The following is a 24,455-nucleotide window of genomic DNA, read 5'->3' on the forward strand; positions in this document are numbered from 1 at the left end:
AGTGTGAATATGTATGTATGTATGCGTGTGTGTGTGTGTGTATCGTTCGTGCATCAAGATGGCGGTGGCTCCTGACAGCAGAGTGCTCTCCTACAGTGTTTATAAATGGAGCTCGTACTCCTCTACATATTTACCCGAGTGAGTAACGCACATTAAATACTCACGTTGAGACTGTATATATGCTCTTAAACATGCAAACACAGTTCATAACTCTGTAATTTTAATCAAATCCATTGCATTATCTAACGAACGGGCCGGGCTACAGCAGACGGGCACATATACACAAAACTGTCGCAAATGTATAAACTGCAAACAACATAACAAACGAATTCTCTAAATATACATATTAACGTGCATTTAGATTGGCAAAAGTGCGGAAACGGCTCTAAATGTATGAAAATGTGCAGATGTGACAGTCATGTTAGCATGCTAGGCTAGGCTAGTGTGAAGCAGCTCATATTCTACAACAAGGAATATGGGACTTTAAAGACACCCAAATGTGTTTTATTTGACATGTCTTTATACAGATTGTGATGGTCTTTTAAGAACCTGGCAGGTGTCTTACTGCGTAGTATTTGTTATTTATCCTTAAAACATTAATCAGAACGGCAGTATGTAGCCGGTTAGCTCCATGGCTAGTTTACTAGACTAGTGAACTGTACGTTAGAAGTAAACAAACCGCACATCGCGGGAAGCCGTTTTAATGGTTTATTTTTCTTTACTTACAGGCCGAAATACTTAGTCGTTATAATGCATAAAGATGCATTGGTGGCTAATGCTAAATTGTGGGAATATGACACTGAAAGCCACAGACTATTTTTATCCCCTCTTTTAATATTCTTCGGTTACTGTTGATCTACAAATTAAGTAACAATACTTCCATGGCAAATGGAAGTATTTCTACTGAATATGCTACTATTTCTTGCTATCTATCAAGTGGCAGAGTTTCGAAACCCAGAAAGCTACCTATCTAGACAGTCTATGAATCGCGGTCTCTCGCAGTGTTGTGAAACAGCCAATGTGTTGGTTGGTTATTGCCGTCTAGGTCTAACACATAATATCATGCAAATTGTGTAATGTATAATGGATCATATATTACAAATGTTCGTCGCTTCTTTGTAATCTATGTGTTAGACGTGACAGATAGAGACAAATGTGCTGTTGACTGGCATAAACATACGTTCATGCATTAGTCAGTGGTGAAGCATATCTTCTTGTGACACCTGTGTACCCTTTGTTTTTGCTCATCTCAAGTTTATATGCTTTATGAACCTTATCCAGCAAGCAGAACTGTGTTGGACTTGCAGGGTTTTTCCTTGGTCAAAAAGGGTCTTCGTTGGTGGCGGACGAACACGGTCTTCCACACACACAGTACAAAGTACCCTACCCATGTGAACTTCAACCCAGTACTGCAAAAAATCCCAAATAAATGCAAAGAAACCATTTGTAATATTTACTGATCTCATCTTGTTTACTCGTGAAATAAAAAAAAATAATCAGGACATATCATAAAACACATGTGCTTAGAATTATTTTATATTTTAAAAATCTGTAAATTTAAATGTAAAAGTCACTGAGTGACTGATTTGAAAAGTGAACAACAAATTAACACATTACATAAAAAGTGTCAGGTCCATTATTTTGCATTTACACCCCAAGACTTAATGTGTTGTTTAACTCATCAGCTTTCGAATGTTTGCTTGCAGGAATATTTTAGTGGACAAACCTAACGATCAGTCTTCCAGGTGGTCATCTGAGAGCAACTACCCTCCACAGGTAAATTCTGCTCCTCTCTTTCAGTGTTTAAGCTAAATGTAGTTTTTCGTCGCTAGAGGTCGCTTATTCGAAACAAAGGCGTAGCTTGATGACGCCTTGATTTCGCGGCGCTTTTATTATGCCGCAGACGAGCGATTCTGCTTCTTCCGGTCATGTGTACGTGGGGTAACACAGCGCTGTTTTATCATATTAGATACATTTGAGTGTGTTGAAAGTTATGTTATAATGTTAAACATTCTTGGAATCATTTGGGATAATGTACACAAGTCAACAAAATATATAACATTGTTCTAGTGGTTTTTGGATATTTTAATCCAAAAATCTTACGTAAAATCTTACGTACGAGCTTGATAATAGTTCTTCTATTCAAAATGTAAGTGTCTGCAGAGCATTCACAAGAAATTCTCAATGCTCACTAATTACATGATGGACATTCATAAAAATAATAATATACATTTTATTTATAAAGTAACATTCTCACACTCACACAATCAAAAGTAGAAAGAATGCAAATATATTAAATATGTAATATAATATTAATAGTAATAATAATGCCTTAATGAGTATACTAGGTATTTTGCTTCAGAGACATGTTGCTCACCATGTTCAAAGTTGTTTATTATCTTATGCCTGGTTATGTTGAAATTTTCATTCATTGACACTCTGCCTTGCTTTCATCTTTTTTTGGAAAGAGGAAGCCTCCTCTTTTTGCTGGCCTTGTGGCACAGACCATGTAGCGCAGACAGACTTGTGGTTAAGCAATAAGGAAATCGAAAGTGCGTGTTGGCGGGTACAGTAGCACGCGCCCTCAACTTTTAACCTCAAAGGATTGTTTTCTTTGTGTCCTTCCATTCTCGACCTTTCACTTAAAAAAAGTACAGTAACCCTTCACAGAGTTCAGAACTTTGAAATGTCATTATCCTTTTTTTTTTCCTTCAGAAATAATGCTGCATTTGACCACTCTACATGTACAAATTCAATCAATGTCTCATCTGTTGTTTAAATGGCCTGAAATGTTTTTTTTTTACCAAGCTCTTAGTGCAGTTGGCCTTCACCGGTGGTGGATGGAATATCTTAGTCAATCTGTGTGAAATATTTTTCTCGCCATTCCCATCTTCAATGACAGTAGCTCATTCATTTTTAGGGTCTCTATGCAAGGTGTGTTTGTTCTGAGCAATATTTTACAAGCCGTGATTGCGGGCTTTTCTGTCATGTATGTCTACAGTTGATTGAATTGTTTTCATGAGGGCAGCATGAGTAATAGATCCCCTCCTGTTCACCTGCACCTGAAGAGGGTGTTGTTGCTTTGTGTCCCTGGCCATCAAGTGTCTTCATATAAAAAAAAAACACCCACAAGAACAGAACTTCCTTGTATTTTGTAATTTCAACAGAAGATCAACCAGATACCATAATGTGTTAAAGTCAGCATGAAACGGAAGTTGCGATAGTCTTTTCTTCCCTATTGTGATGTATATCTGAGTGAAACGCCTTCTCAAACAATACAATTTTTTTAGGAGGGACTTGATTTTGTCCTTTGAGAATCGAAGAGATGGTCGGATTGTTGTAGTTTTCTACTGCTGTGATCTCATGTGAGTGACAGGTTATCCTGGCCTTGCGCTGAGAAACACATTATCAGAGATGAGCCGCTGCAAGAGAGAGAAAGATATTTTGATTAAAGATTATGATATGAATTAAGTACTGTGATATACCATAAAATAAGAAATGTTGATTTTGATTTCATGCAGACATTAATAAGAAAATTAGACAAGCATCTGCAATTTATTAGTAGTTAGTTAGTTATTTATTCTGAGGAACACAAAGGACAAAGTTCTAGCTTCTCGATTCTTCTATCAAATTGAATTTTCCACCCAAAATGGAAAGTGATGGATAGTGACAAGCTCAATTTCTATTTTAGTATTTAAAAAAAAAAAAAAAATTTATTCCTGTGGTTGCAAAGCTGACTTTTCATCACCCATTACTCTATTCTTCAGTGTCACATGATCTTTCAGAAATCATTCTAATATGCTGATTTGCTTTCATTACAAAACATCCTTGATGTCAATCTGGAGCAACTATTAGAACATGGAAACGTGTGTATGATACTAGAAGTGGGTCTAGATTTGCGGTTGTGTTAAAGGTCACATTACAATTTTTGCTGTGTACAGTTATTAATGTTAAAAAATGACGTAGTCTCAGCCTCAGACGTCACTCCTACGGACCGTTGGCTAAACGTCTGATGCATATGACACACACTTAATCTGGAAACGCTTCAGGAGTTTTGAAGTCGTCATCTGATGTCTGCGAGACGAGTGTGTTGTGTTCTTTAACGGTCCGCCTAGAAATAAATGCCATGACGCCAAACTCCCTCGTGGAAGAAGAACGCCGTCATGTTTACAACTGTGACCATGAGCGCTTGCCAGGATCAACTAAACACTGGATTTTCAAAAGTATGCAAGGTTCGCGGCTCCAATGTTGCAGTTAACTTGCACAACATTCTTGAATGAATCATTTATAGATTCACACAGGGACATTAACTTTACATTTTTACGCCCCTAAACATGACGTGGATCAAAACTAACTGTGATTGGTTGCGTTACATGTCAGTCAAACGTCTTTGGTGGTCCTTGACCAATGAAAGCTGCGATAGAGTCCAGACCTTTTGCCATCAGTCTGAAGGTCTGGCTACGTGAGACTACAAATGACTGTTTCTGAGGTGTCATGGCTAGAACATTTTGCTTCGGAATTGCTTTGGTATAACAATTAATTTTTCTGCTACTCAGTACTTGATCTTAAAACTGGAGAGACCAGCTATCGTTCTAAGCATCACCTATGGCAAATATGAGAAAACCCACGTGTGCAACCTGAAGAAATTCAAGGTGTTCGGAGGCATGAGTGAAGAAAACATGACGGAACTCTTGTCTAGGTGAGTCCGGTTGGAAAATGTTCATTTGTGATTACAATCTACTTACAGGCTAATGTTTGTGTCAGATAACAGCCTCATAGCTTTTAGCCCATCTTTAGAGTGGGTGACCAGATAGATATACTTCACGTAGTAATGGGGCACCAGGAACACAAACATTTTATAAAATGGCCCATAGTGTCTCTTAAGATGTGAGTAATGTCTGGTAAAGTGGCTTCTTGTGATCTGATGAGATCATTCAGTGTCTTTCTCATCTAATCCTAGTGGCCTTAAGAATGACTTCAACAAGGAGACATTCACGCTAAAGCACAAGATTGATGAGCAGATGTTTCCCTGCAGGTTCATTAAAATAGGTGAGTGTTTATAGCAAAAGCGGGCTAAAGACGCGGTGAACTCATGTGCTGACACATTTAGGGGAAAGATTAGTCATCACGTGATTTCAGAAGAAGACAATGAGTTGAATGAGTGATTGCATGACTCTCAAAGTGTTGGACGGAACAAACAAAGGCTTGTGTGAATGCTGAACTCTTTTGACAATAATTTGTCTGTTTCAAACATTGAAATCTCTAAGATTAGTTAAAGAATAGGTTTTTTTAACAAAGGTACCTGCTGTAAACCGTTAGGGCCCTATAAAATCCGTTTAATTTTTTCCCAAATTCCGTTTTGTCCGTTTTAATTTTTGCTAATTCCTTTTTTCCGTTTTAATTTTTGGGAATTCAGTTTTTTTTACCCTTAACTGTTATTTTAGTCGTAAAAAGAGTGTGCTTTTAATGTTAATATAATAGAACATAAAATAGGAATGCCCTTATATTTATTGAGGTAACAAACATCACATTTACTCTGTACTTTTCAGGACAAATAGCACTCTTAAGTACTTCAAGTCACAACAAAATATTAGTGCTGTGAATTGATAAAAAAAACCCTGAATTAATCACATTTTCTTCTGTAATTAATCATGATTAATTGCAATTAAGTTTTTAATATTTTGATATTGTAATAATTTCAGTCACTCTCCAAATTAATTTAGAAACAACTTAAAGACAGCATATTTTAAATATGTGTTGTAATGGCATCTTTTTATGAATGAAGGCCAGTATCACTGATACTAATGTCTCTATTAATGACATTACATTACAGTATAACTGAAAGTTACCAATTTCAACATTTATTAGGCTTTACAAAACAACTTTTAATTTAATTTAACTTAAAACAATCTTTACATAAACCCATTATAATAAATGTTATATTTACCCATGGCCTTCCCTGTTAGACATAGCCTACACAGAAATTGAATCAAGTTATCAACACCTTTCTTAACTGCATAAATGATAAGTGAAATATAGATTAATCATCATTGAAGCTAACATTTTCTCTGTTCCCGTTGTTCTGTGATGAACATTAATGACAGACAGTATCAGTGCTGCTGTCACTTTAAGATCTACCGCTTCCGAACATGTTGCACTGATACATTGTCCCATGCATCTCCTTTTCTCTCAAGTTAATTTAAGACATTATTTTGCATACAGTACATTAAAGTGCATTAAAAACAAGGCAAAATACAGCAAGCACTCCCCGCGAGGGAGCTGCTCGGCTCGGTACTGAGGGCTTAGCGTTGAGTTTCTTAACTTTTTTGCAGACGAAAGTAGAGCCGTGGTGAGCCGCTTCGCCATACTCTCATTGTTTTGAAGGGGCAGCTGAAATGACAGGAGGGGTTGTGTCGCCCAGATTTGCTTCCCCCGGTCTGCATTTTCCCCAGACATTCGTTCTTCTCCCACACAAAACAGCATTTCATTCCTAATATGTAAAATTCAGCAAAATTCCACGTTAATATGGCAATTCTGTGATTCCGTCCGCGATTCCGTGAACGCAGAAATTATAGGGCCCTATAAACCTGCAGTTTGTCATCATATGCCTGAATGTCCTCTCTTGATGCTTGTCTGTATGTGTTTCGTTGTGTACAGTGCCTCTGATGTCATGGGGGCCCAGCTTTAACTTCAGCATCTGGTATATTGAGTTACATGGCATTGAAGATCCAGACGTCGTCCAGCCCTGCCTTAACTGGTACAGTAAGGTGAGTTGTGTCTAAACATCCATCTGCCCCACAACTGCTCTTTCAGGGTGAGTTGCACAAAGAAATGTTAGGGTCATATTTCACCACAAATATTTATAGAATATAGAATATAGAATATATATTTATATTCTTTATTAATATCAATAATATCCATTATTAACCACCCAACAGTTAAAGGTACACCATGTAATTTTGTTTCTTCTTAATATACATCATCAATCCTTCTTGAAAAACATGTTTTTGTCTTACCCTGATTCATTATGGTGAATATGGTGGATAAGTGTTTATATTTTAGACCGGACGGGATGGATTTTGTGGGAATTTGCGTATATACGTCACTTGCTTGTGCGTGTCTTGTGATATCCGTAATGGAGCGAAGTTGCTCCGCCTATTTTGAGGCATGTATGGTGTGGGAGTGTCATAGGTCAGTTGTCACATCAGGCGAGAAAGGTTGACATGGAATCGCCAGTTTAAAAAAAAAATCTGAACAGAGAACAGTCTGCTGGCAAAAAGAAAACACGACACAGCTCGCAATAAAATGAGAATTAATATTGGCTTGACTTTTCTGGAGATGGTGAGAACTGAGGAATTTGAGATATTGTAAAAGCGACGCAGAGATGGTGTTTGTATTACTCTACTGGTGAGGAAGGTATTTAACAGAGTTCATTGTAAAGCATTGACTATTGGGAAGGGTAATTTTTTGTATTTCTGGTTGTTTTAGTGCTGTGTTGGAATTTATTTTCATGGAAGTGCCGTGTCTATTGATGGGTATGCCTACAGTAACATCCTCAGCTAGTCAGCTTGAGATCCTTTCCATCTAAACTGGTTGTATCTCTTAAGCATGGTTGTGCATGTTTTATGAGCAGTAGGAAAACCAAATTCATCAGCACAGTCAAGCTGAGCCGAGACACAACCAAAACAATGTTCTTCTGCACAAATGTATGCAGTTTTTAACCGCCAGGGGTTTCAATACATTTGAATGGATAGACAACAGTTTCACTATACAGGTATTTGCAGCAATTTTTGGTAAACAGTACAGCATAGTGTGCATTGATTATTACGTCAACCATATTTACAGTATCATTTTATTATGGAGAGTGATGGAGATGCAACATCGTTAACATGAATGTTTTTCTTGTATTTAGCCCTCAGGTATTCCTTACTAATTGGTCACACTCATACTCATTGATGGTCAAATGTGACCATGCACCTTAACTATTTTTCAATTCAATAAATGTTCTATATTTTAGATTAATAATATATTGAATATTTTGAGGAGATCTTTTGGTACTAAATAGGCCTACTATTTGTGCAATAATTATGATCCATTATTGACCATTTAATGAATTAAAATATTTGTCTTATTTATATTACAATTAGTGTAGTAATTAATGTTAAAATAGAGAATTCCAATGCAAAGAGGCAAATTAGAGTCATTTTGTGGCTGGAAATTTAGACATTTAATTTGTAATGCCATTGTTTAACCACTATAGGTGCCTGTATGGCTAATAAATATACATGCATCTTGTCTAGTTGCTCAAAAAAGTATTGCAGATCATAACTGCTTATCTTTAGGTTTTGCATTTGAATACATATTTAGACATGATCAAACACTAGATTTCTTTAGATGTGAAATTAAAACGTTAACTTACATCCTAATATTTTTTATGATATTTATATAAGCACACACAAGTGAATATTAATGAATGCAAGCAAATATAATTTAACCCAAGAAAAGTTTAAAATAGTGCTAAAAAGGCAAACTTATTTTTCCTTATATGCACAGTAGGCTATATACATATGAATTGAAATTTGTGCCAATAACCAACCCCAAATACCCAACCCACGCCTCCGCCCGCGCCCGCCACCACAAATTTGTTTATAATCTGTGGGAAACACTGAACTGCCAAAAGTAACATGGTGTACCTTATTAAAGATAATCACACACAATTCACACAGCATGTAAAGTGAAGTATTCAATATTTCCTGTTTTTTTGTTTGGTAAGCTTTATTTCAGTAATCTGCATCATTGTCTTTTTATGCTATAATCATTAACAAGCTTTTCCACTAAAGAACACTCACACAACATTGGCACATGCAGTTTAATGCTCTATTAATCATGGATTGAAGGCACATTACAGTGTTTATTTGTTTTGTTTTGTTTTTTCAAAAAGTACCGTGAACAGGAGGCCATCCGCCTGTGCCTGAAACACTTCCGGCAACACAACTACACAGAAGCCTTCGAGTCACTACAGAAGAAAACACGGATTGCTCTGGAGCACCCCATGCTCACGCACCTTCACGAGCGGCTGGTCCTCAGAGGAGACTTTGACGCCTGCGAGGAGCTCATAGACAAAGCCGTGAGAGGTACCTCACCCAGTGTTTCATCATATGGATATGTGCCAGATTCATTAAGAAGGGAATGTGGGCATGTTGGTTCACTGTAGGGAACAGAATGCTTCTGGATTATTATCGTTTTATGTGGCAAGCCAAATGTTTTATGTCATTGTTTTGTGAGTTTAAGACATTAAATGTAACCGTTCCAAAGCTTTAGTTACTCATACTCTAATTGAATAGCGATTTGTTTAATGCTTTGAAAAATGTTTTTCTTTTCACATACTCCCACCTAAACTAATATTTGCCTGTTGGCACGAAATGATTCTGAAAGGTATGTTTTAGCTCATGTCACTCGATCATGTTATTTTCCAGGAAATGTATGAACTGATATAATGTATAACTTGAATGCAGTAAAAGTGTATGCCAAATGCATACATGTACTATAAATGTAAATAACACAATGAGTCATAATCCTTCAAACTTGTTGCTTTTTGACGGAAAACTGTGGGTGGTTTCACACAAACACAGTTGAGAGCTCTAGTTCCCATAACAGTGGAGGTCATATGTCAGTAATGTGCAGCTTTACAAGTTCACCTGGCTATGATTCGATTTGAACAATCTGTGTTCATAGAACACCTCTCATGCAAGCATTTAGCAAGAGGTTAGGGCTAGGGATGATTCACGATTTTCGAATATTCGATTTGTTGATTTAATGATAGGATATCAAATGGGTTGTGCGATGTGGTGGTGATTTTCGGTGCTGATGTGGTGATGTGTCTGGTTCATGTAACCAGAGGGTGGTTAAGGCCAATAACGCACCTAAAAGCAACAATCAACTCTCAGGGTGTTTTATACTTGGCACGTTTGCTGCGTTCCGAGCGTGATTGTTCCCTGCGCCTCTGCAGCGCTTGTCAGGTTTCACACTTAACTTGAACCCTGGTGCTTTTGCGGTCATCACAAACGTGCACGGGCATGATATAAAACAGAACGCGGGTCAATTTATTGTTTTTTTTATTTGGTGCCGTTATGTGCAGCCGAGTAAACGACACTTGGGTTTACCGTATGTGTGTCGCTTGAAGGTGGCTTTTGCTGCTTGAAAAACAGACTCTTTTGAGGATACATACAGACTGAGAGCATGAATGGTCTCTCTCTCTCTCTCTCTCTCTCTCTCTCTGTTTATATATGTGTAGCCTATACATGCTCGCATGTGGGGGAGGAGTTGCAATTTTCGATTAATAATCGAAAAATTCCCAGCGATCATCTAACATTATTTTTGCTTGAAATGCCCATCCCTAGTTAGGGCATGACAACTTTTTTTATTTTTAATTTAAAGGGTAACTAAACCCTAAACCAACTTTTTTTAGTTAATGATCTGTAATACTGGGGCTTTATTAATGCTGTTCATTGATTCGAGTAAATGTTTTGACATTTGAGTATAAAGTGTTTTAATTCTATAAAATATGGTGTAAAACCGCCAAAGTGCTGCCCTCTTAAGGTTGAACGGTGGCTACTGCAGTTGAATTTTCCTATTGGACGTTGTGGTACATCGTGACGTAGGATGGTACCTCCAACGGCTCACTATCCGCGCCCCTAGCACGAGCTCACCACGCCCTCAGAAATGTTTCCCCCAATCACATGATGAGAATGGCTTCACTCCAGTATGAACTGTCATATTACATGAAGTAGAAACATTATGAATGAAACTGACTTGACCCTTGCTTTAACATTGTATTGAAGAAAATACGGTTAAATAATGCAGTTGTCAGTACACGTCAAGCTTTTCTTGCGATATTATTGCCGCCCGTCATGTGTACAGATAATTTTCATACATGAGACGCGCTTTCAAACCCTGACACGCAAGTGGTTGCCGCGGACGCAGATAGATTAGGTCAGTTCTCTTGCGTGGCTGCTTCACTAGCATCGTCTGCATCGGGAGTTAACGCAGTTGGAGCCAGCGGCTCGCATTGATAAGGCTCCGGGTTTGTGTCTACAGACAATCCACCCTCCTCCACTTCAGGTGAAGGTAGGAGAAATGACCGCTCTGTTGCAAAGCTGGCGTCACTCTAGTCACTCTCCATCTTTGTGACTCGTGAGTCTGACAGCTGTCAATCAATCCGTCACTGCGGGTCTCAGGTGCACACCCTCCGCTCAGCCTCGCCCTCGGTTCGTCCCCTGTCTACGCTGGGCTCTGCCCACTTTTCCAGCATTTTTCAAAATTTGCCAGTGGGTGGAGTTAAGCTCTGAGCAGGGGTTTAGTGACCCTTTAAGGTAGCATTTGAATAATTTATTTGAAAAATTGTTCATGCTACCAATAGGAATGAGTGGTACAGAGATCTAAATAATTGGAGGTTGTGAATCTCTGTGCTCTTGCTTTCTAGTCTCTCTGTCGCTCATTTCAAATGAAATCAACAACTTTCATTGATAGTAAATGACTTGAAGCAGAGATTATATTACACAGAAACCGTTCACAGGTATGACATTGAATGGAAGAAAGTGCAACACTCAATATGGCCACTGTAGCAAAGGAAGTCCTGCCTTCCAAAAAGGCCAATCATCAGTCCTTTATGCCCATGTTCTTTTGTACATGATACAGTGGATGTCAGGTTTAATTGTTGATCTAAACAATTCTTGTATGACTGAAATCGCTGCCCAGTGGTTTAGCAAATATGGTCGCTGAGTAAACTGACTTATTACCAACTTAGAGTTGGTATTATTTAAGTCGCTTTGCTAATAAATAAATAGTCCCTCCTCAAGTTGGAGTCATTGTTCCTGTCCAATGTTACTTTGTCGGGCTGGACAAGGCCAAACAGTGTTTACAGATTTTTGGAGGGAATCAACTTCAACATGTTGGGATGGGATTGGAGAAAATATTTTACACACTTCATAAGTTCAGCGTTTTGTTATTACACATTCTTTTTAGTGGTCAAAGTGAGAATTACGGTAATTGGAACCTAATGTACACTTGTTTCCCCTCTCAGGGAGCATACATTAACAAATTAAAGTGCTTTTTATCTGTTCTCTTCCAGATGGTTTGTTTAATCAGTACATCAGCCAGCAGGATTATAAGCCCCGCTGGAGTCAGATCATCCCCAAATGTAACAAAGGTATGACAGCCGGCTACTGAACACACAAGTGGCGGCCTCTTGCTCTGAATCTGAACGCTGGACTCTAGGGAATCCATGTTTGCTGTATCAAATGATTTAAGGGGTGTATTGATATTGAATTTATCTACCATGTTCTTGCCCTTTTCCTGTGTCTTGTTCCTGACACACACCTCTTCATTCACTTCCATTCTTTCTTGTTCTCTCTGATTAGGAGATGGGGATGATAATAGGCCAGGCATGAGAGGAGGTCATCAGATGGTCATTGATGTTCAGACAGGTACATCTTACATCATTTTCTGATTGGGCCATTATTGCAGCGCTATTTAGCTTGTCCAGTCTTGCTTGTAATGGAATGCCTGCTAAGACTGTATTTCGCCCCGTAGTTGTGAGTTAGGGCTGTTTTAAATATGCGTGTGAATCTGTGAGCTTGTTGTTAGAGGAACAATCAATCCCACAGCCCTCATGTGGCCCCGTACGTTCAGACTGACCTCGAGTAACCCACTCTACAGCTCAGCTGATGCTCAATAGCTCAAACAACTTTCTCTGCTTATCACCATGGCGACATCAGCCTTTCAACCTCAGCTCACAGCTGCTTCTCAAGAATATTATGATTTATAACAGCTTAAAAAAATACCATAATTGTTTTTATCCTTTGGTTTCATATTGAATTTCTTACAAATGTGTAAAACTGCTCACCCACTCACTGATGCTTTGTCTTTGTTTTTAATGTTTTCGCCTCTTTGTTCAACAGAAACCGTGTATCTGTTTGGTGGCTGGGATGGAACGCAGGACTTGGCTGATTTCTGGGCATACAGTGTAAAGGAGAACCAATGGGCCTGCATTTCCAGGGATACAGAGAAAGAGGTAGGAGAGAAAGTGAAAGAGGATTTTTTTCGATTATGACTCAGCTGAATGACTCAAAAAATACCCTAGACGTTTCCTTCATGTCATTTAAGTTTCACATACTTTGTTTTCTGTGCAAAGTGCATTGATGGATGCGTACTCTTTCATCTGTAGGTTACTTAGATGGGGGTTGGGGATTGACTCATAGTTGGAATAGTTTGTGGACGAGCAAGAGAATGAAATCATTGTAATGGAAAATATGTTGAGTGATGGCCGCAATGCTGATGGAGGTTATAATGGAAATGGTCTCTTTGGCTCTATGCTTGATGTCTAGTACGCTCTCCGACTTATGACCAAGAACTGCCCATTAACACAGGAAGGGCCTGCCTGACAGGGTTGACATAGCCAACTGCAGTTTGCCTTCAGGGGCGGGTAAACCTAAAATGAATGATCTCACAAAAGTAGACCAGTGCTTTCAAACAGCTTTACAGACTATGAGAAATACCAAAGAAATGTGTATAGAATTTCACTCTACAATCCTAGAATTTTATGTAGAATTTACTTATCTTGTTAATGTGTTGTTAAGGATCCAAAGATTTGATAACATGTACAATGCAAATATTAGTTAATCCAGTGATTAGTGCCAGTGTTTCACATGCGTACGGCCTATCAATGTACACTAACGTCACTGGTATTTCCTATTGTGTTGGGTTAGGTCTGTCTGACGTAGGAGCTAATTCAGTTCCCCCAAAAAGCGTTCTTAGAACTAAAAACACGTTTGATGGGTTTTGTCGAATCAGTGTGATACCCCTTTTGGTCGGGGTTTGTTTTCACCCGGCTGAACATGTTCAATCAACGTTTGTTGGTGTCTGTTGGGGCAGTGTGAATTGGCCTTAAGTTGTGATGCATTTCCTTTAGAACGGTCCCAGTGCACGCTCGTGCCACAAGATGTGCATCGACTCTCAGCGGAGGCAGATCTATACGCTGGGCCGTTATCTGGACTCCTCCGTCAGAAACAGCAAGTCCCTGAAAAGTGACTTCTACTGCTATGACATCGATGCCAACACGTGGACCCTCCTCAGCGAGGACACGTCCGCTGATGGAGGACCCAAACTCGTGTTTGACCACCAGGTATGCATATTAAATCACACAATTATTCAAGATTTATGCCTGCATACCACCAGGAGTCTCCCTGTTACATGATGAATAGTTCAGCATCTCTCTTCTGTCTTTCTCTCTCTCTCAGATGTGCATGGACTCTGAGAAGCACATGATCTACACTTTTGGTGGTCGGATTCTGACGTGTAACGGCAGCGTGGATGACGGCAGGACCTCAGAACCTCAGTTCAGCGGGCTTTACGCATATCACTGTCAAGCTGGAAGCTGGGGTCTGCTCAGAGAAGACTCGTGTAATGCCGGGCCAGAGGACATCCAGTCCCGCATCGGACACTGCATGCTCTTCCACACGGTTCGTCTACTTAGTAACAACTCATAAACTGCTCTGAGCTGCAACTCCGATGTGGATTGGGCAATATGACCAAAATCTTGAATCACTGAATGAATAATTTTATATTACTTTATTTAACTTTTTATATTATATATTTGGTTAGTGTTTCTTTGTAAATTATATGTGACCCTGGACCACAAAACCAGTCATAATGGTACAATTTTCATATAAATAAGCTTTCCATTGATGTATGGTTTGTTTGGATAGGAGTAGGGCAATGTTTGGCCAAGTTACAACTGTTTGAAAATCTGGAATCTGAGGGTGCGAAAAAAATCTAAATATTGAGAAAGTCGCCTTTAAAGTTGTCCAAATGAAGTCCTTAGCAGTATGCCTGTGTGACTTATGACGGGTTTTGTGGTCCAGGCTCATTTGGTTAGAATTTACGGGTGATTTTTGACAACAAATTTGATTTTTTCTCTCTCCCGCAGAGAAATCGCTGCCTGTACGTTTTCGGAGGTCAGAGGTCCAAAACTTACTTGAATGATTTCTTCAGTTACGACGTTGACGGTGATCATGTGGAGATCATCTCAGATGGCACCAAGAAGGACTCAGGCATGGGTATGATGTCATTAGCAAACTGTACATTTTGTAAAACGTACGGTCTGGGATTTATTTATCTTAGTAACACAATTTATTTTTTGGTCGTACTGTAAGAATGACTCTTACAAAGCTGTGCCCTGTGAAGAAACTCCTTATAAGGCGAGTGTAGGAATCTTGAGCATGAAGGTGACATCACGTTCAGAAATAGAGTTGAATCAGGTGGGGATTATGTCACTGCGGCGGCCTGTTACGCGCAGCTGAAGTGAGGATGTGAGCTATTGCAGTCCTACTGTTCAATCAGCTTGACATCATCTGTCTTCCTGATACTCATAGACACAGATCTCTTGGTCTGGATGATGATGAACGTTTCTCGTGAGGACTGTCATGATGATTGGTGAATATCGCAGCAAATTCCTTAGCAGGGAGACAAGGTTTTTAAGGTTATAACATGCTGCTCTACAAAGAACACGTGTTCTGCCACTCATCAAGATATTCGCCTCTGAAGACTCTGCATAAAATACACATTTTAATATTTAAAGCTTTCTCTAGGAGACTAGATATTTGCAGCCCTTGGTTCTACTTTAGATGCGTAAAATTTTTTTGAGAAAATCAGTTTCTAGTGATTCAAGTCTCTATGATATTATAAGGGCTTTTCTGCATGTTTTAAGTAATGGTTTAACATATCAGCACCCCTTTTTTCAAGGTGAATTTGAGGTTTCTTTTTGCAGAGAAACAGCAGTGTTGTTTATTGTTGAGACCAAAAATTTTTTTTTGGATTTAAATAAAATTAATATTAGATTATAAAAACTTAAAAATAAATGATAAATGTTGCCTTTGCAACTAATTGCAATAAGTTTGTTGAAGACAACTTTTAAATTTTTTTTTAAATGAAAACCGAAAATATAAACATAAAAGCACATTTAAAAATATTAAATACTATAACAGTATATATATGATACTAAAACCTCTGAAACCTGTGAAAGCAGGTCAAATCACCGTTTAACAATACCAATTTGATGAAGTTCTCAGAACTTCGATTGACTTCTGGAGAACGGAGTTCTTCGAAAATACCTCATGCCCACGCACTTGCGGTGATTAACTCACCTATCGCACACTAACGTCAGCTACACACACATACATATGATACTTGCACACACAATCAAGTCTTCTAACAAAGCAGACATTGTAAAACGTCTCTGATCATCACAGAGAAGAATTCGATGAGTTGACAGGTCATAAAGTCTGCACGCCCACATAATGTCCTCCAAATATTTAATCACTTTCTCTGTAATCAGTAATTACTGCATGATATTGTGTCCTGCTCAGAGGGAAATACCAAATCGAACAGCCAGTTCACAGAGAAGAGAGAGACAGAAAGTGGAAGCGTGTGAGAGCGCTGTGAAGCCTGAGAGAGATTGTGCAGACACAGGCCTGTGACACACTTCCTGTTCCCATAAACAGATTGTGTAAAATCTCAATGGGCGACTTGACGCAGTGAGAGAGTATAAAAAGACCTCTGTGTTCTCTCTGTTATCACGTTAGAGAGAGATGTGTGTGTGCGACGAGGACAGGGGGTGACAGAAAGAGAACGAGCTAGAAGGCAGCAGAGAGAGACAAAAATAAGACAGAGCAGAACACAATTTACCAGGAAGGAAACAGTGAGCCCGAACAGTATGCTCACAACCACACCTTAAAGGAGTAGTTCACCCAAAAAATCATTTATCATGTGGTTCCAAACAGGGGGGGGGGGATGTTTTCCTACGAGTATATATAAAAAAAGAGGGAATAAATTAGAATAGCAGGCCAATTTAGACATTCAAATGGTCTAAAGCTCTGCTGTGAAATGATCCTGCATATTTGGGCATGACATTGATCTGGTTTGAAACTTAAGTAAATATTTTAGAGAATAGAGACTGTGTATGGATACAAGAGATGTGAAACTAATTTTGTTGAAAATCAGTTACCTTGGTCATCTGTGAATTATACAGTTTAGCAATCATACAGAAATGTTTGATACATGATTTGCCAATCAGAATTGAGTATTTTAGAGAGCTGTGCTATATTTTCATTTAATATTATTTGTTAACAATATAAATGTGTTATTTCCTTATGTTTAAGGTTTAAAATGCAATATTATATTAAAATAAAACTGAATGCTTAATATTTAATAAATATAATGTTAATATTAAAATGAATGTAATGGAGAAAAAATTTGGTAAATTCACTAGCAAATGCAATATTATTTGTAGAAATATAAAATGATAAATTATTATATTTTCCTTAATACTTTCATATTGATATAATAAATGTTTTTAAACATTAATGCAGCCAAATATAACTTTGTGGGTTTAAAAAATATTTAAAACATTTGATAAAAATTCACTCGCAAATCCAATATTACTTATAGAAATATAAAATGATAAATGATTATATTTTCCTTAATACTTTAATATTTGATATAAGAAATGTTTTTAAACATTAATAAACATGAATTCTTAATATTTCATCATTATTAAATTGATATGAATGTAATAAATAATGCAAAATGTAACTTTTAAATGTAAACTAACATTTTTATAAATTTGCTCACCATTGTCAGGTAATTGTAATTGTGTACTCTTGGTAGAAAATTTGTTGGGTTTGGCTAGTTATTTACAACGACTACCCTACATCAAGCTGCTACATTAGGACATCTCCTGATGGTTTAAGTCCGTCTGTGTTTGTGTTGCAGTACCAATGACCGGATTCACTCAGCGTGCCACCATCGACCCGGAGCTCAATGAGATCCACGTTCTGTCAGGACTCAGCAAAGACAAAGACAAGCGCGAGGAGAATGTGCGCAACTCCTTCTGGATCTACGACATTGCACGCAACAACTGGTGCGTGAGTTCTCGGACACGCTCTTCATCTGTACAGCTTTGCACATTGAATGCTAATGAGTATACTAGACCTGTTTGTGTGCGCTGTGGCCCTGAGGGCTGCCTGCATTGGTAATCCACAACGTGCCTTCAGGCGCTTCATTCCTGAGATTTTCGATTGCCATACACGGCTGGGAAGGAAGAAAATCTTCAGTTATGATGAGAGAACTTGTTCTCTCCTTCCTGAACTGTATGTTCTGGCAGCATTGAACGATGAGTGTATGCCCGTAAATGTATCATACAAAGATCCTTATATATATATATATATATATATATATATATATATATATATAATATGTTCTCAGCTTGTACGCGCATTCACATATATTGAATAAAGCCAGAGTGAAAGTATGATTTCAAAGGCCTGGCTGCCCTTCAGAAAGGGAGTTGGTGACCATCAAACAGGAACAGAATGTTCTCTGCTTGCGTGTGGGGCTGGCCGCTTTTGTGTGTGTGTGTGTGTGTGTGTATTAAATGTACTTTGCACTTAAACAGAGGATAAAAACCCTTTGTTCTGTACACTAATTGAAACAGTTGGCTTACGGCTTCTGAAAAATTGGTCCATCGGTGTTTCCTTTGGATCTGGTGTGCTGGTTTGTCGTTTTGTTTATTTGACTTGATTTGGGTGGGTGCGTGTGTGTAAACTTTGCAAGGACAGTATGCACAGTTTAATATGAAAGACTAACTCTGTGTGTTTGTGTGCAGGTCATGTGTTTATAAGAATGACCAGGCAGTGAAAGAAAACCCCACTAAGGCCCTACAGGAAGAAGAACCTTGTCCTCGCTTCGCTCATCAGCTAGTCTACGACGAGTTGCACAAGGTAATGTAGATCATTTCGCTTCCACACCCATGCTATATGTGATTGTGGTGGTGTGGTTTAGGATTCGCAGGTTAAAGATCTGACCTGATAACCCAAAGCTTGTTGGTTTCAACCACAGCTGGCCTGTAGGAAGTTAACATGACCCTATTTACTTTCTTAATACTTTAGAATTGTATTAGTGTATTATTAAAGGCTGTCGAAGGCTTATTAATGAAGTACTATTAACTATCGCTTTAGTCTTTAAATTAGTGAAGTTTTAACAGAACAGAAAAAACAATTTTTAACTGATAATTCTTAAAAGTTATCTGGTATCTATTGTGTATGTCAACCTTACTTTTCAAAAGAGACTCGCAGTTATTCTGTATCGCAGCCTGATTGTAAAAGACAGCAGCTTTTAAATTATTAGGTTATAAAATAAATAATATAAACCACATATATACTATTTCCTACTACTGATAAAAACGAAATTCCTTAATTACTGTACTAAATAATCAGGGCAGTTAGCAGGGTTTTGATATGATGATATGGTACACAGGTGCATTACCTTTTCGGTGGAAACCCGGGGAAGTCCAGCTCTCCTAAAATGCGATTGGATGATTTCTGGTCCTTAAAGCTGTGCCGCCCTTCCAAAGAATATCTGCTTCGACACTGCAAATACCTCATTCGCAAATACAGGTACAAACCTACTTTTATCTGAGTTCAAGTGTGTTGAACTTTCACCCGTCACAAACTACTTCTCACTGGCTCTTAAGAGATATTCATTATTCGGACCTCACAGTTCTTAGTTAGAAATTGTGCCTAAGAATAATATTTACTGAATTATGTAGTCTGGCCTCTAGTCTCTCTCTGTTTGAAGCCAAAGAAAACGGTCAAATACGCTTAGTTTCCAAATGGCACTAGCAAAGTGTTTAGGTATATCTGTTCGATGTTAAATAGTTTGTGTTGACTGTTAATATGCAGTGCATGCACTTGCTCTGATCCTGCTGTGATCTGTCTGATCTGAATGTAAACCATTAGGAGCAAGCTGTATTGTTATGTAATTGCAGTGTCATGCAGCACTGCAGTTAGTGATTAAGTTACAGTAGTATTTTTCCATAAGTGCATGTGATTTCTGCTCTCTTAGTGCCCTCTTGTGGCCAAGTAAACCAATGTAATTGGTTCTCATTTAGTTCAAGTTTGAGGTTGCAGAATTCTTAAGGCATTTTTAAACATATTTTCAGTCGCTTGTTGTCTTGTCTGTGTTTGCAGGTTTGAGGAGAAGGCTCAGACCGAGCCTTTAAATGCACTTAAATATCTACAGAATGATTTGTCTCTTACCGTGGACCACACTGACCCCGATGAGACAAAAGAGGTTAGGACCGCTTTAAAAAAATCATTACATTTAATGCTTAAACGCCAGTTCACGCTGATAACTATATTAGCATCCACACCAGTGGAAGATATCGTTCTGTTTATTTTCCGTCTGCCACTTTAAATGCTCAAGCTCTGGAAGCAGGATGGATTCTGATTGGCTCTCAATGTGTTTATCAGCTGGAAAAAAATCCTTCTGCAAGTGATCGTTTCTCAGTGCCGTTATAGTTTTGGTTTGAACTCTGCTATTCTTTTATATTTAGAACATATTGTATTATATATATATATATATATATATATATATATATATATATATATATATATATATATATATATATATATATATATATATATATATATATATATATATATATATATATATAATATTATCTATCTATATCTAACACTATATTGCCAAATGTTTTAGGAAACCCCTCCAAATGATTGAATTCAGGTGTTCCAATCACTTCCATAGCCACAGGTGTATAAAATCAAGCACCTAGGCATGCAGACTGCTTTTACAAACATTTGTGAACGAATGGGTCGCTCTCAGGGGCTCAGTGAATTCAAGCGTGGTACCGTGATAGGTTGCTACCTGTGTCCATTTGTGAAATTTCCTCACGACTAAATATCCCACGGTCAACTGTTAGTGGTAATTTAACAAAGTGGAACAACAGCAACTCGGCCACGAAGTGGTAGGCCACGTAAAATCACAGAGCGGGGTCAGCGCATGCTGAGGCGCACAGTGTGCAGGAGTCGCCAACTTTCTGCAGAGTCAACAGCTACAGACCTCCAAATTTTGTGTGGCCTTCAGATTAGCTTAAGAACAGTGCGTAGTGAGCTTCATGGAATGGGTTTCTATGGCTGAGCAGCTGCATCCAAGCCTTACATCACCAAGTGCAATGCAAAGCATCAGATGCAGTGGTGTAAAGCACGCCGCCACTGGACTCTAGAGCAGTGGAGACGTGTCCTCTGGAGTGATCAATCACGCTTCTCTGTCTGGCAATCCGATGGACGAGTCTGGGTTTGGTGGTTGCCAGGAGAACGGTACTTTCCTGACTGCATTGTGCCAACTTCAAAGTGTAAAGTTTGGTGGAGGGGGATTATGGTGTTGGGTTGTTTTTCAGGGGTTGGGCTTGGCCCCTTAGTTCCAGTGAAAGGAACTCTTAATGCTTCAGCATACCAAGACATTTTGGACAATTTCATGCTCCCAACTTTATGGGAACAGTTTGGGGATGGCCCCTTCCTGTTCCAACATAACTGTGCACCAGTGCACAAGGTCCATAAAGACATGGATGAGCGAGTTTGGTGTGGAGGAACTTGACTGGCCTGTACAGAGTCCTGACCTCAACCTGATAGAACACCTTTGGGATGAATTAGAGTGGAGACTGTGAGCCAGGACTTCTCGCCCAACATCAGTGCCTGACCTCACAAATGTGCTTGCGTAGAAGAATAAACACACTCCTAAACCTTGTGGAAAGCCTTCCCAGAAGAGTTGAAGCTGTTATAGCTACAAAGGGTGGGCCAACTCCATATTAAACTCTACAGATTAAGAATGGGATGTCATTAAAGTTCATGTGCATGTAAAGGCAGGCGTCCCAAAACTTTTGGCAAGATAGTGTATTTAGAACTATATCTTTATCATTATGGTTATCGTCCTTTGTGTGAACCGGCCAATAAACTTCTAGTATTGATTAAGTCAGTATGTGCATTTACATGCTTTTTAAAAGTGGATTTCAGTTCAAATAAAGCACAGTGTCAAGTAAATTGTATCTTTCACAAGGAGTGTTTCATAAATAAGTGTGCTTTTTGTGTGTTTGTTTCCTGTAGTTCCAGCTCTTGCCCTCTGCTCTGTTCAAATCCAGCTCAGACTTCATTCCTCTAGGTGAGCGCTTTCAGATGCATTTCATGAACATGATTGTCCTCCAATCATGTTTTTTTTGGTCTTTTGTCTACAATGGTGCAAATCAGTGCACAAGTTTCTCACATATATTTATTAGTGCTTTGATTCTTAATACTGATCTTTTTTTTCCCCTTCTTTTCTTCATCACAGGCTTTTCAGATGTGGATCAGACGTACGCCCAGCGCACACAGCTGTTCGACACGCTCGTCAATTTCTTCCCTGACAATATGACCCCGCCCAAGGGTAACCTTGTCGACCTCATCACCCTGTAGCCACGCCCTATACATTAGGCCACACCCTCTATAGACCTCTCAAGACTCCTCCCACCAAAAACAGAAGTTATTTTTCTACATTTTTCCACCCGAGGTGTGCCATGCCCACCTACTGTGTTTCCTCCGACAGATGTAATGCCACTTAAACGTCACTGAGACTTAAAATGCAGAAATATAGTTTTCTACTCTGGAGTACCAGGGTTGTCGTTTTGTTTTATTTAGACTTTTGATTTTAAAAAAGGTGTCAGAATTAGGTTTAAATTTGCATATCTGCCAAATTGCGAACTGATTTGATTATTATTATTTTTAACAAACTTCTGCTCCGTTTGATCATTTCAATATTCTCTCATACAGTTTGAAAAATAGGCGAGTTATAAATCCAAGCAGTTTACATCATAAAGGGGTGGATTTGATTTATGAACTTGTGTGATCATCATGGGTTCCTTTCTGCCTTGCTATTTTAAAATCACATTTTTTATGGACAAACGTACGCTTGAGCCAGTGAAGGCCGGATGCAACGATCAGAGCGCCTTCCAGATGAATCCTGAAGGAATTGTCCACTCGATACTGGATTTGAATACTGGCTTCCATCTAAACCTGCTGCTGCTATTGGATGCTGCCATGACATTAGTGCTTTCTTTGACTCTTTAATAGATTCCATAACTAATTGTCATCTACAATTCTTACAAGGAATATAGCGATATGTTTGAGGTGTAATGCACACATTTAGGTACACAAGAAATGTTTTCCACTCTCTCTCTCTCTCTGTGTGTGTGTAGGAACGCAAATATTAGTAGCACATTAATTTATGGCAACACCTTGTACTTTATAACCGGTCATTACACTCATATCTGTTAGCGAACGGATTGGCGAAACACTTTGCTGCACTTAGACAAACCGAAGACATGGATGAATAGAATTTTTGAAGTGCAGATTGCCGTTTACTAAAGGTTGTGGCTGCTTTTGTCCAAACTCAATGTAGTCCAGTTCATACTGCTGTGTTGCATAGACTGTTTAGCGGACTGGTACCAACACAAAGGAGCCTTATTGGGACCACCGAAGACAGAAGAGACCCCTCACTATTTATTATTAATGTTAATATTATTATTTCTTGGTGAACTTGAGCCCTGAATGTCATGTCTTTTATGTTCCGTCTCTCTCTATGATGAAATGGAGATGTTTGTATGTGCCCTTCATTCCGTATGAGCTTCCGGATTGTTTGAAATCTTGGGACAGATGAAAGTGTGTTGGACGATAGTCTTCCATATAGTTCCACGTGAGTGTGTCCATCGTACGTCGGTATAACTTGGTCTCTATTTGTGCAGCGTTAGTTTAACAGCAGTTTTAGAATTGTTTGTGTCCCTGTGCACGAGTAGGAAGTGTTTACCCTGCAAAAAAAAAAAAGTCCTGTAATTGGATCGCTCTTAAATTTGCTGTACTTTTGGCTTCACCCACGCAGAAACCAAAGGCTCAAAGAACCATGCGATGGCACATTATGCTTCACCCTGCTGATTGTGTCCTCCCAAGTGTCATATCTCAATTCCCTGAACTCAGTATTAGCTGTGGTTTGGCCCCATGTGAAGTGGAGAGTGCGCACCAGAGTGTGGAAGTTTGACTTCTCTGTGATTGGCCCATTTGTGAATTATTATTTTTTTTTTCTGCACCCTTGGTTTCTTTACTGGTGTGAAAGCAATTTGGTTTATGATTTGTAATCCAGGGCTTTCTTTGCCTTTCGTAGCTAGCATTGTCTTTGTGCCAGGAAGAAAGTGTAAAAAAAAATAAAAATAAAAATGAAATCATGGATACACGAGAGGATCTACACTTGCAACCAGAGACTTTTTTGTCGCACTCAATGCCAAATACATTTTCTTGCTTTCGGTGTACATTTCTGCAGTGTCAGAGATGAAATGACTTTTCTTTTCCTCTCTCCTGGAAATCGTCATCTCGGCGAGCCTCCCTCTGCTGTTGAGCGAGGGCGCATTGAGATGTCAGCACTACACTGTGGCTCTCATGAATGTGTAGAACCTATTAAAGAACTGCATTGTATGTAATGTACATAAAGAATAAAGATTGTATTTTGTTCAAGTTTTCTTA

The 24,455-nt window shown here is 38.7% G+C and overlaps 1 protein-coding gene across 1 annotated transcript; it reads left to right on the forward strand.

The window, feature by feature from the left end:
* Positions 1-24,455, forward strand: mkln1 (muskelin 1, intracellular mediator containing kelch motifs). The gene is made up of 18 exons (XM_079817660.1): positions 1-138; positions 1,707-1,776; positions 4,557-4,699; positions 4,961-5,049; positions 6,658-6,767; positions 8,942-9,134; positions 12,131-12,208; positions 12,420-12,485; positions 12,960-13,072; positions 13,970-14,182; positions 14,298-14,519; positions 14,987-15,116; positions 17,830-17,977; positions 18,722-18,836; positions 19,372-19,511; positions 20,085-20,187; positions 22,017-22,071; positions 22,240-24,455. Exons 1-18 carry the CDS (start codon positions 14-16, stop codon positions 22,359-22,361), a joined length of 2,235 nt encoding a protein of 744 aa, XP_079673786.1. The 5' UTR covers positions 1-13; the 3' UTR covers positions 22,362-24,455.

The sequence above is a fragment of the Gobio gobio genome, assembly GCF_949357685.1.
Source record: "Gobio gobio genome assembly, chromosome: 5".
In the NCBI taxonomy this organism is placed as follows: Eukaryota; Metazoa; Chordata; class Actinopteri; order Cypriniformes; family Gobionidae; genus Gobio; species Gobio gobio.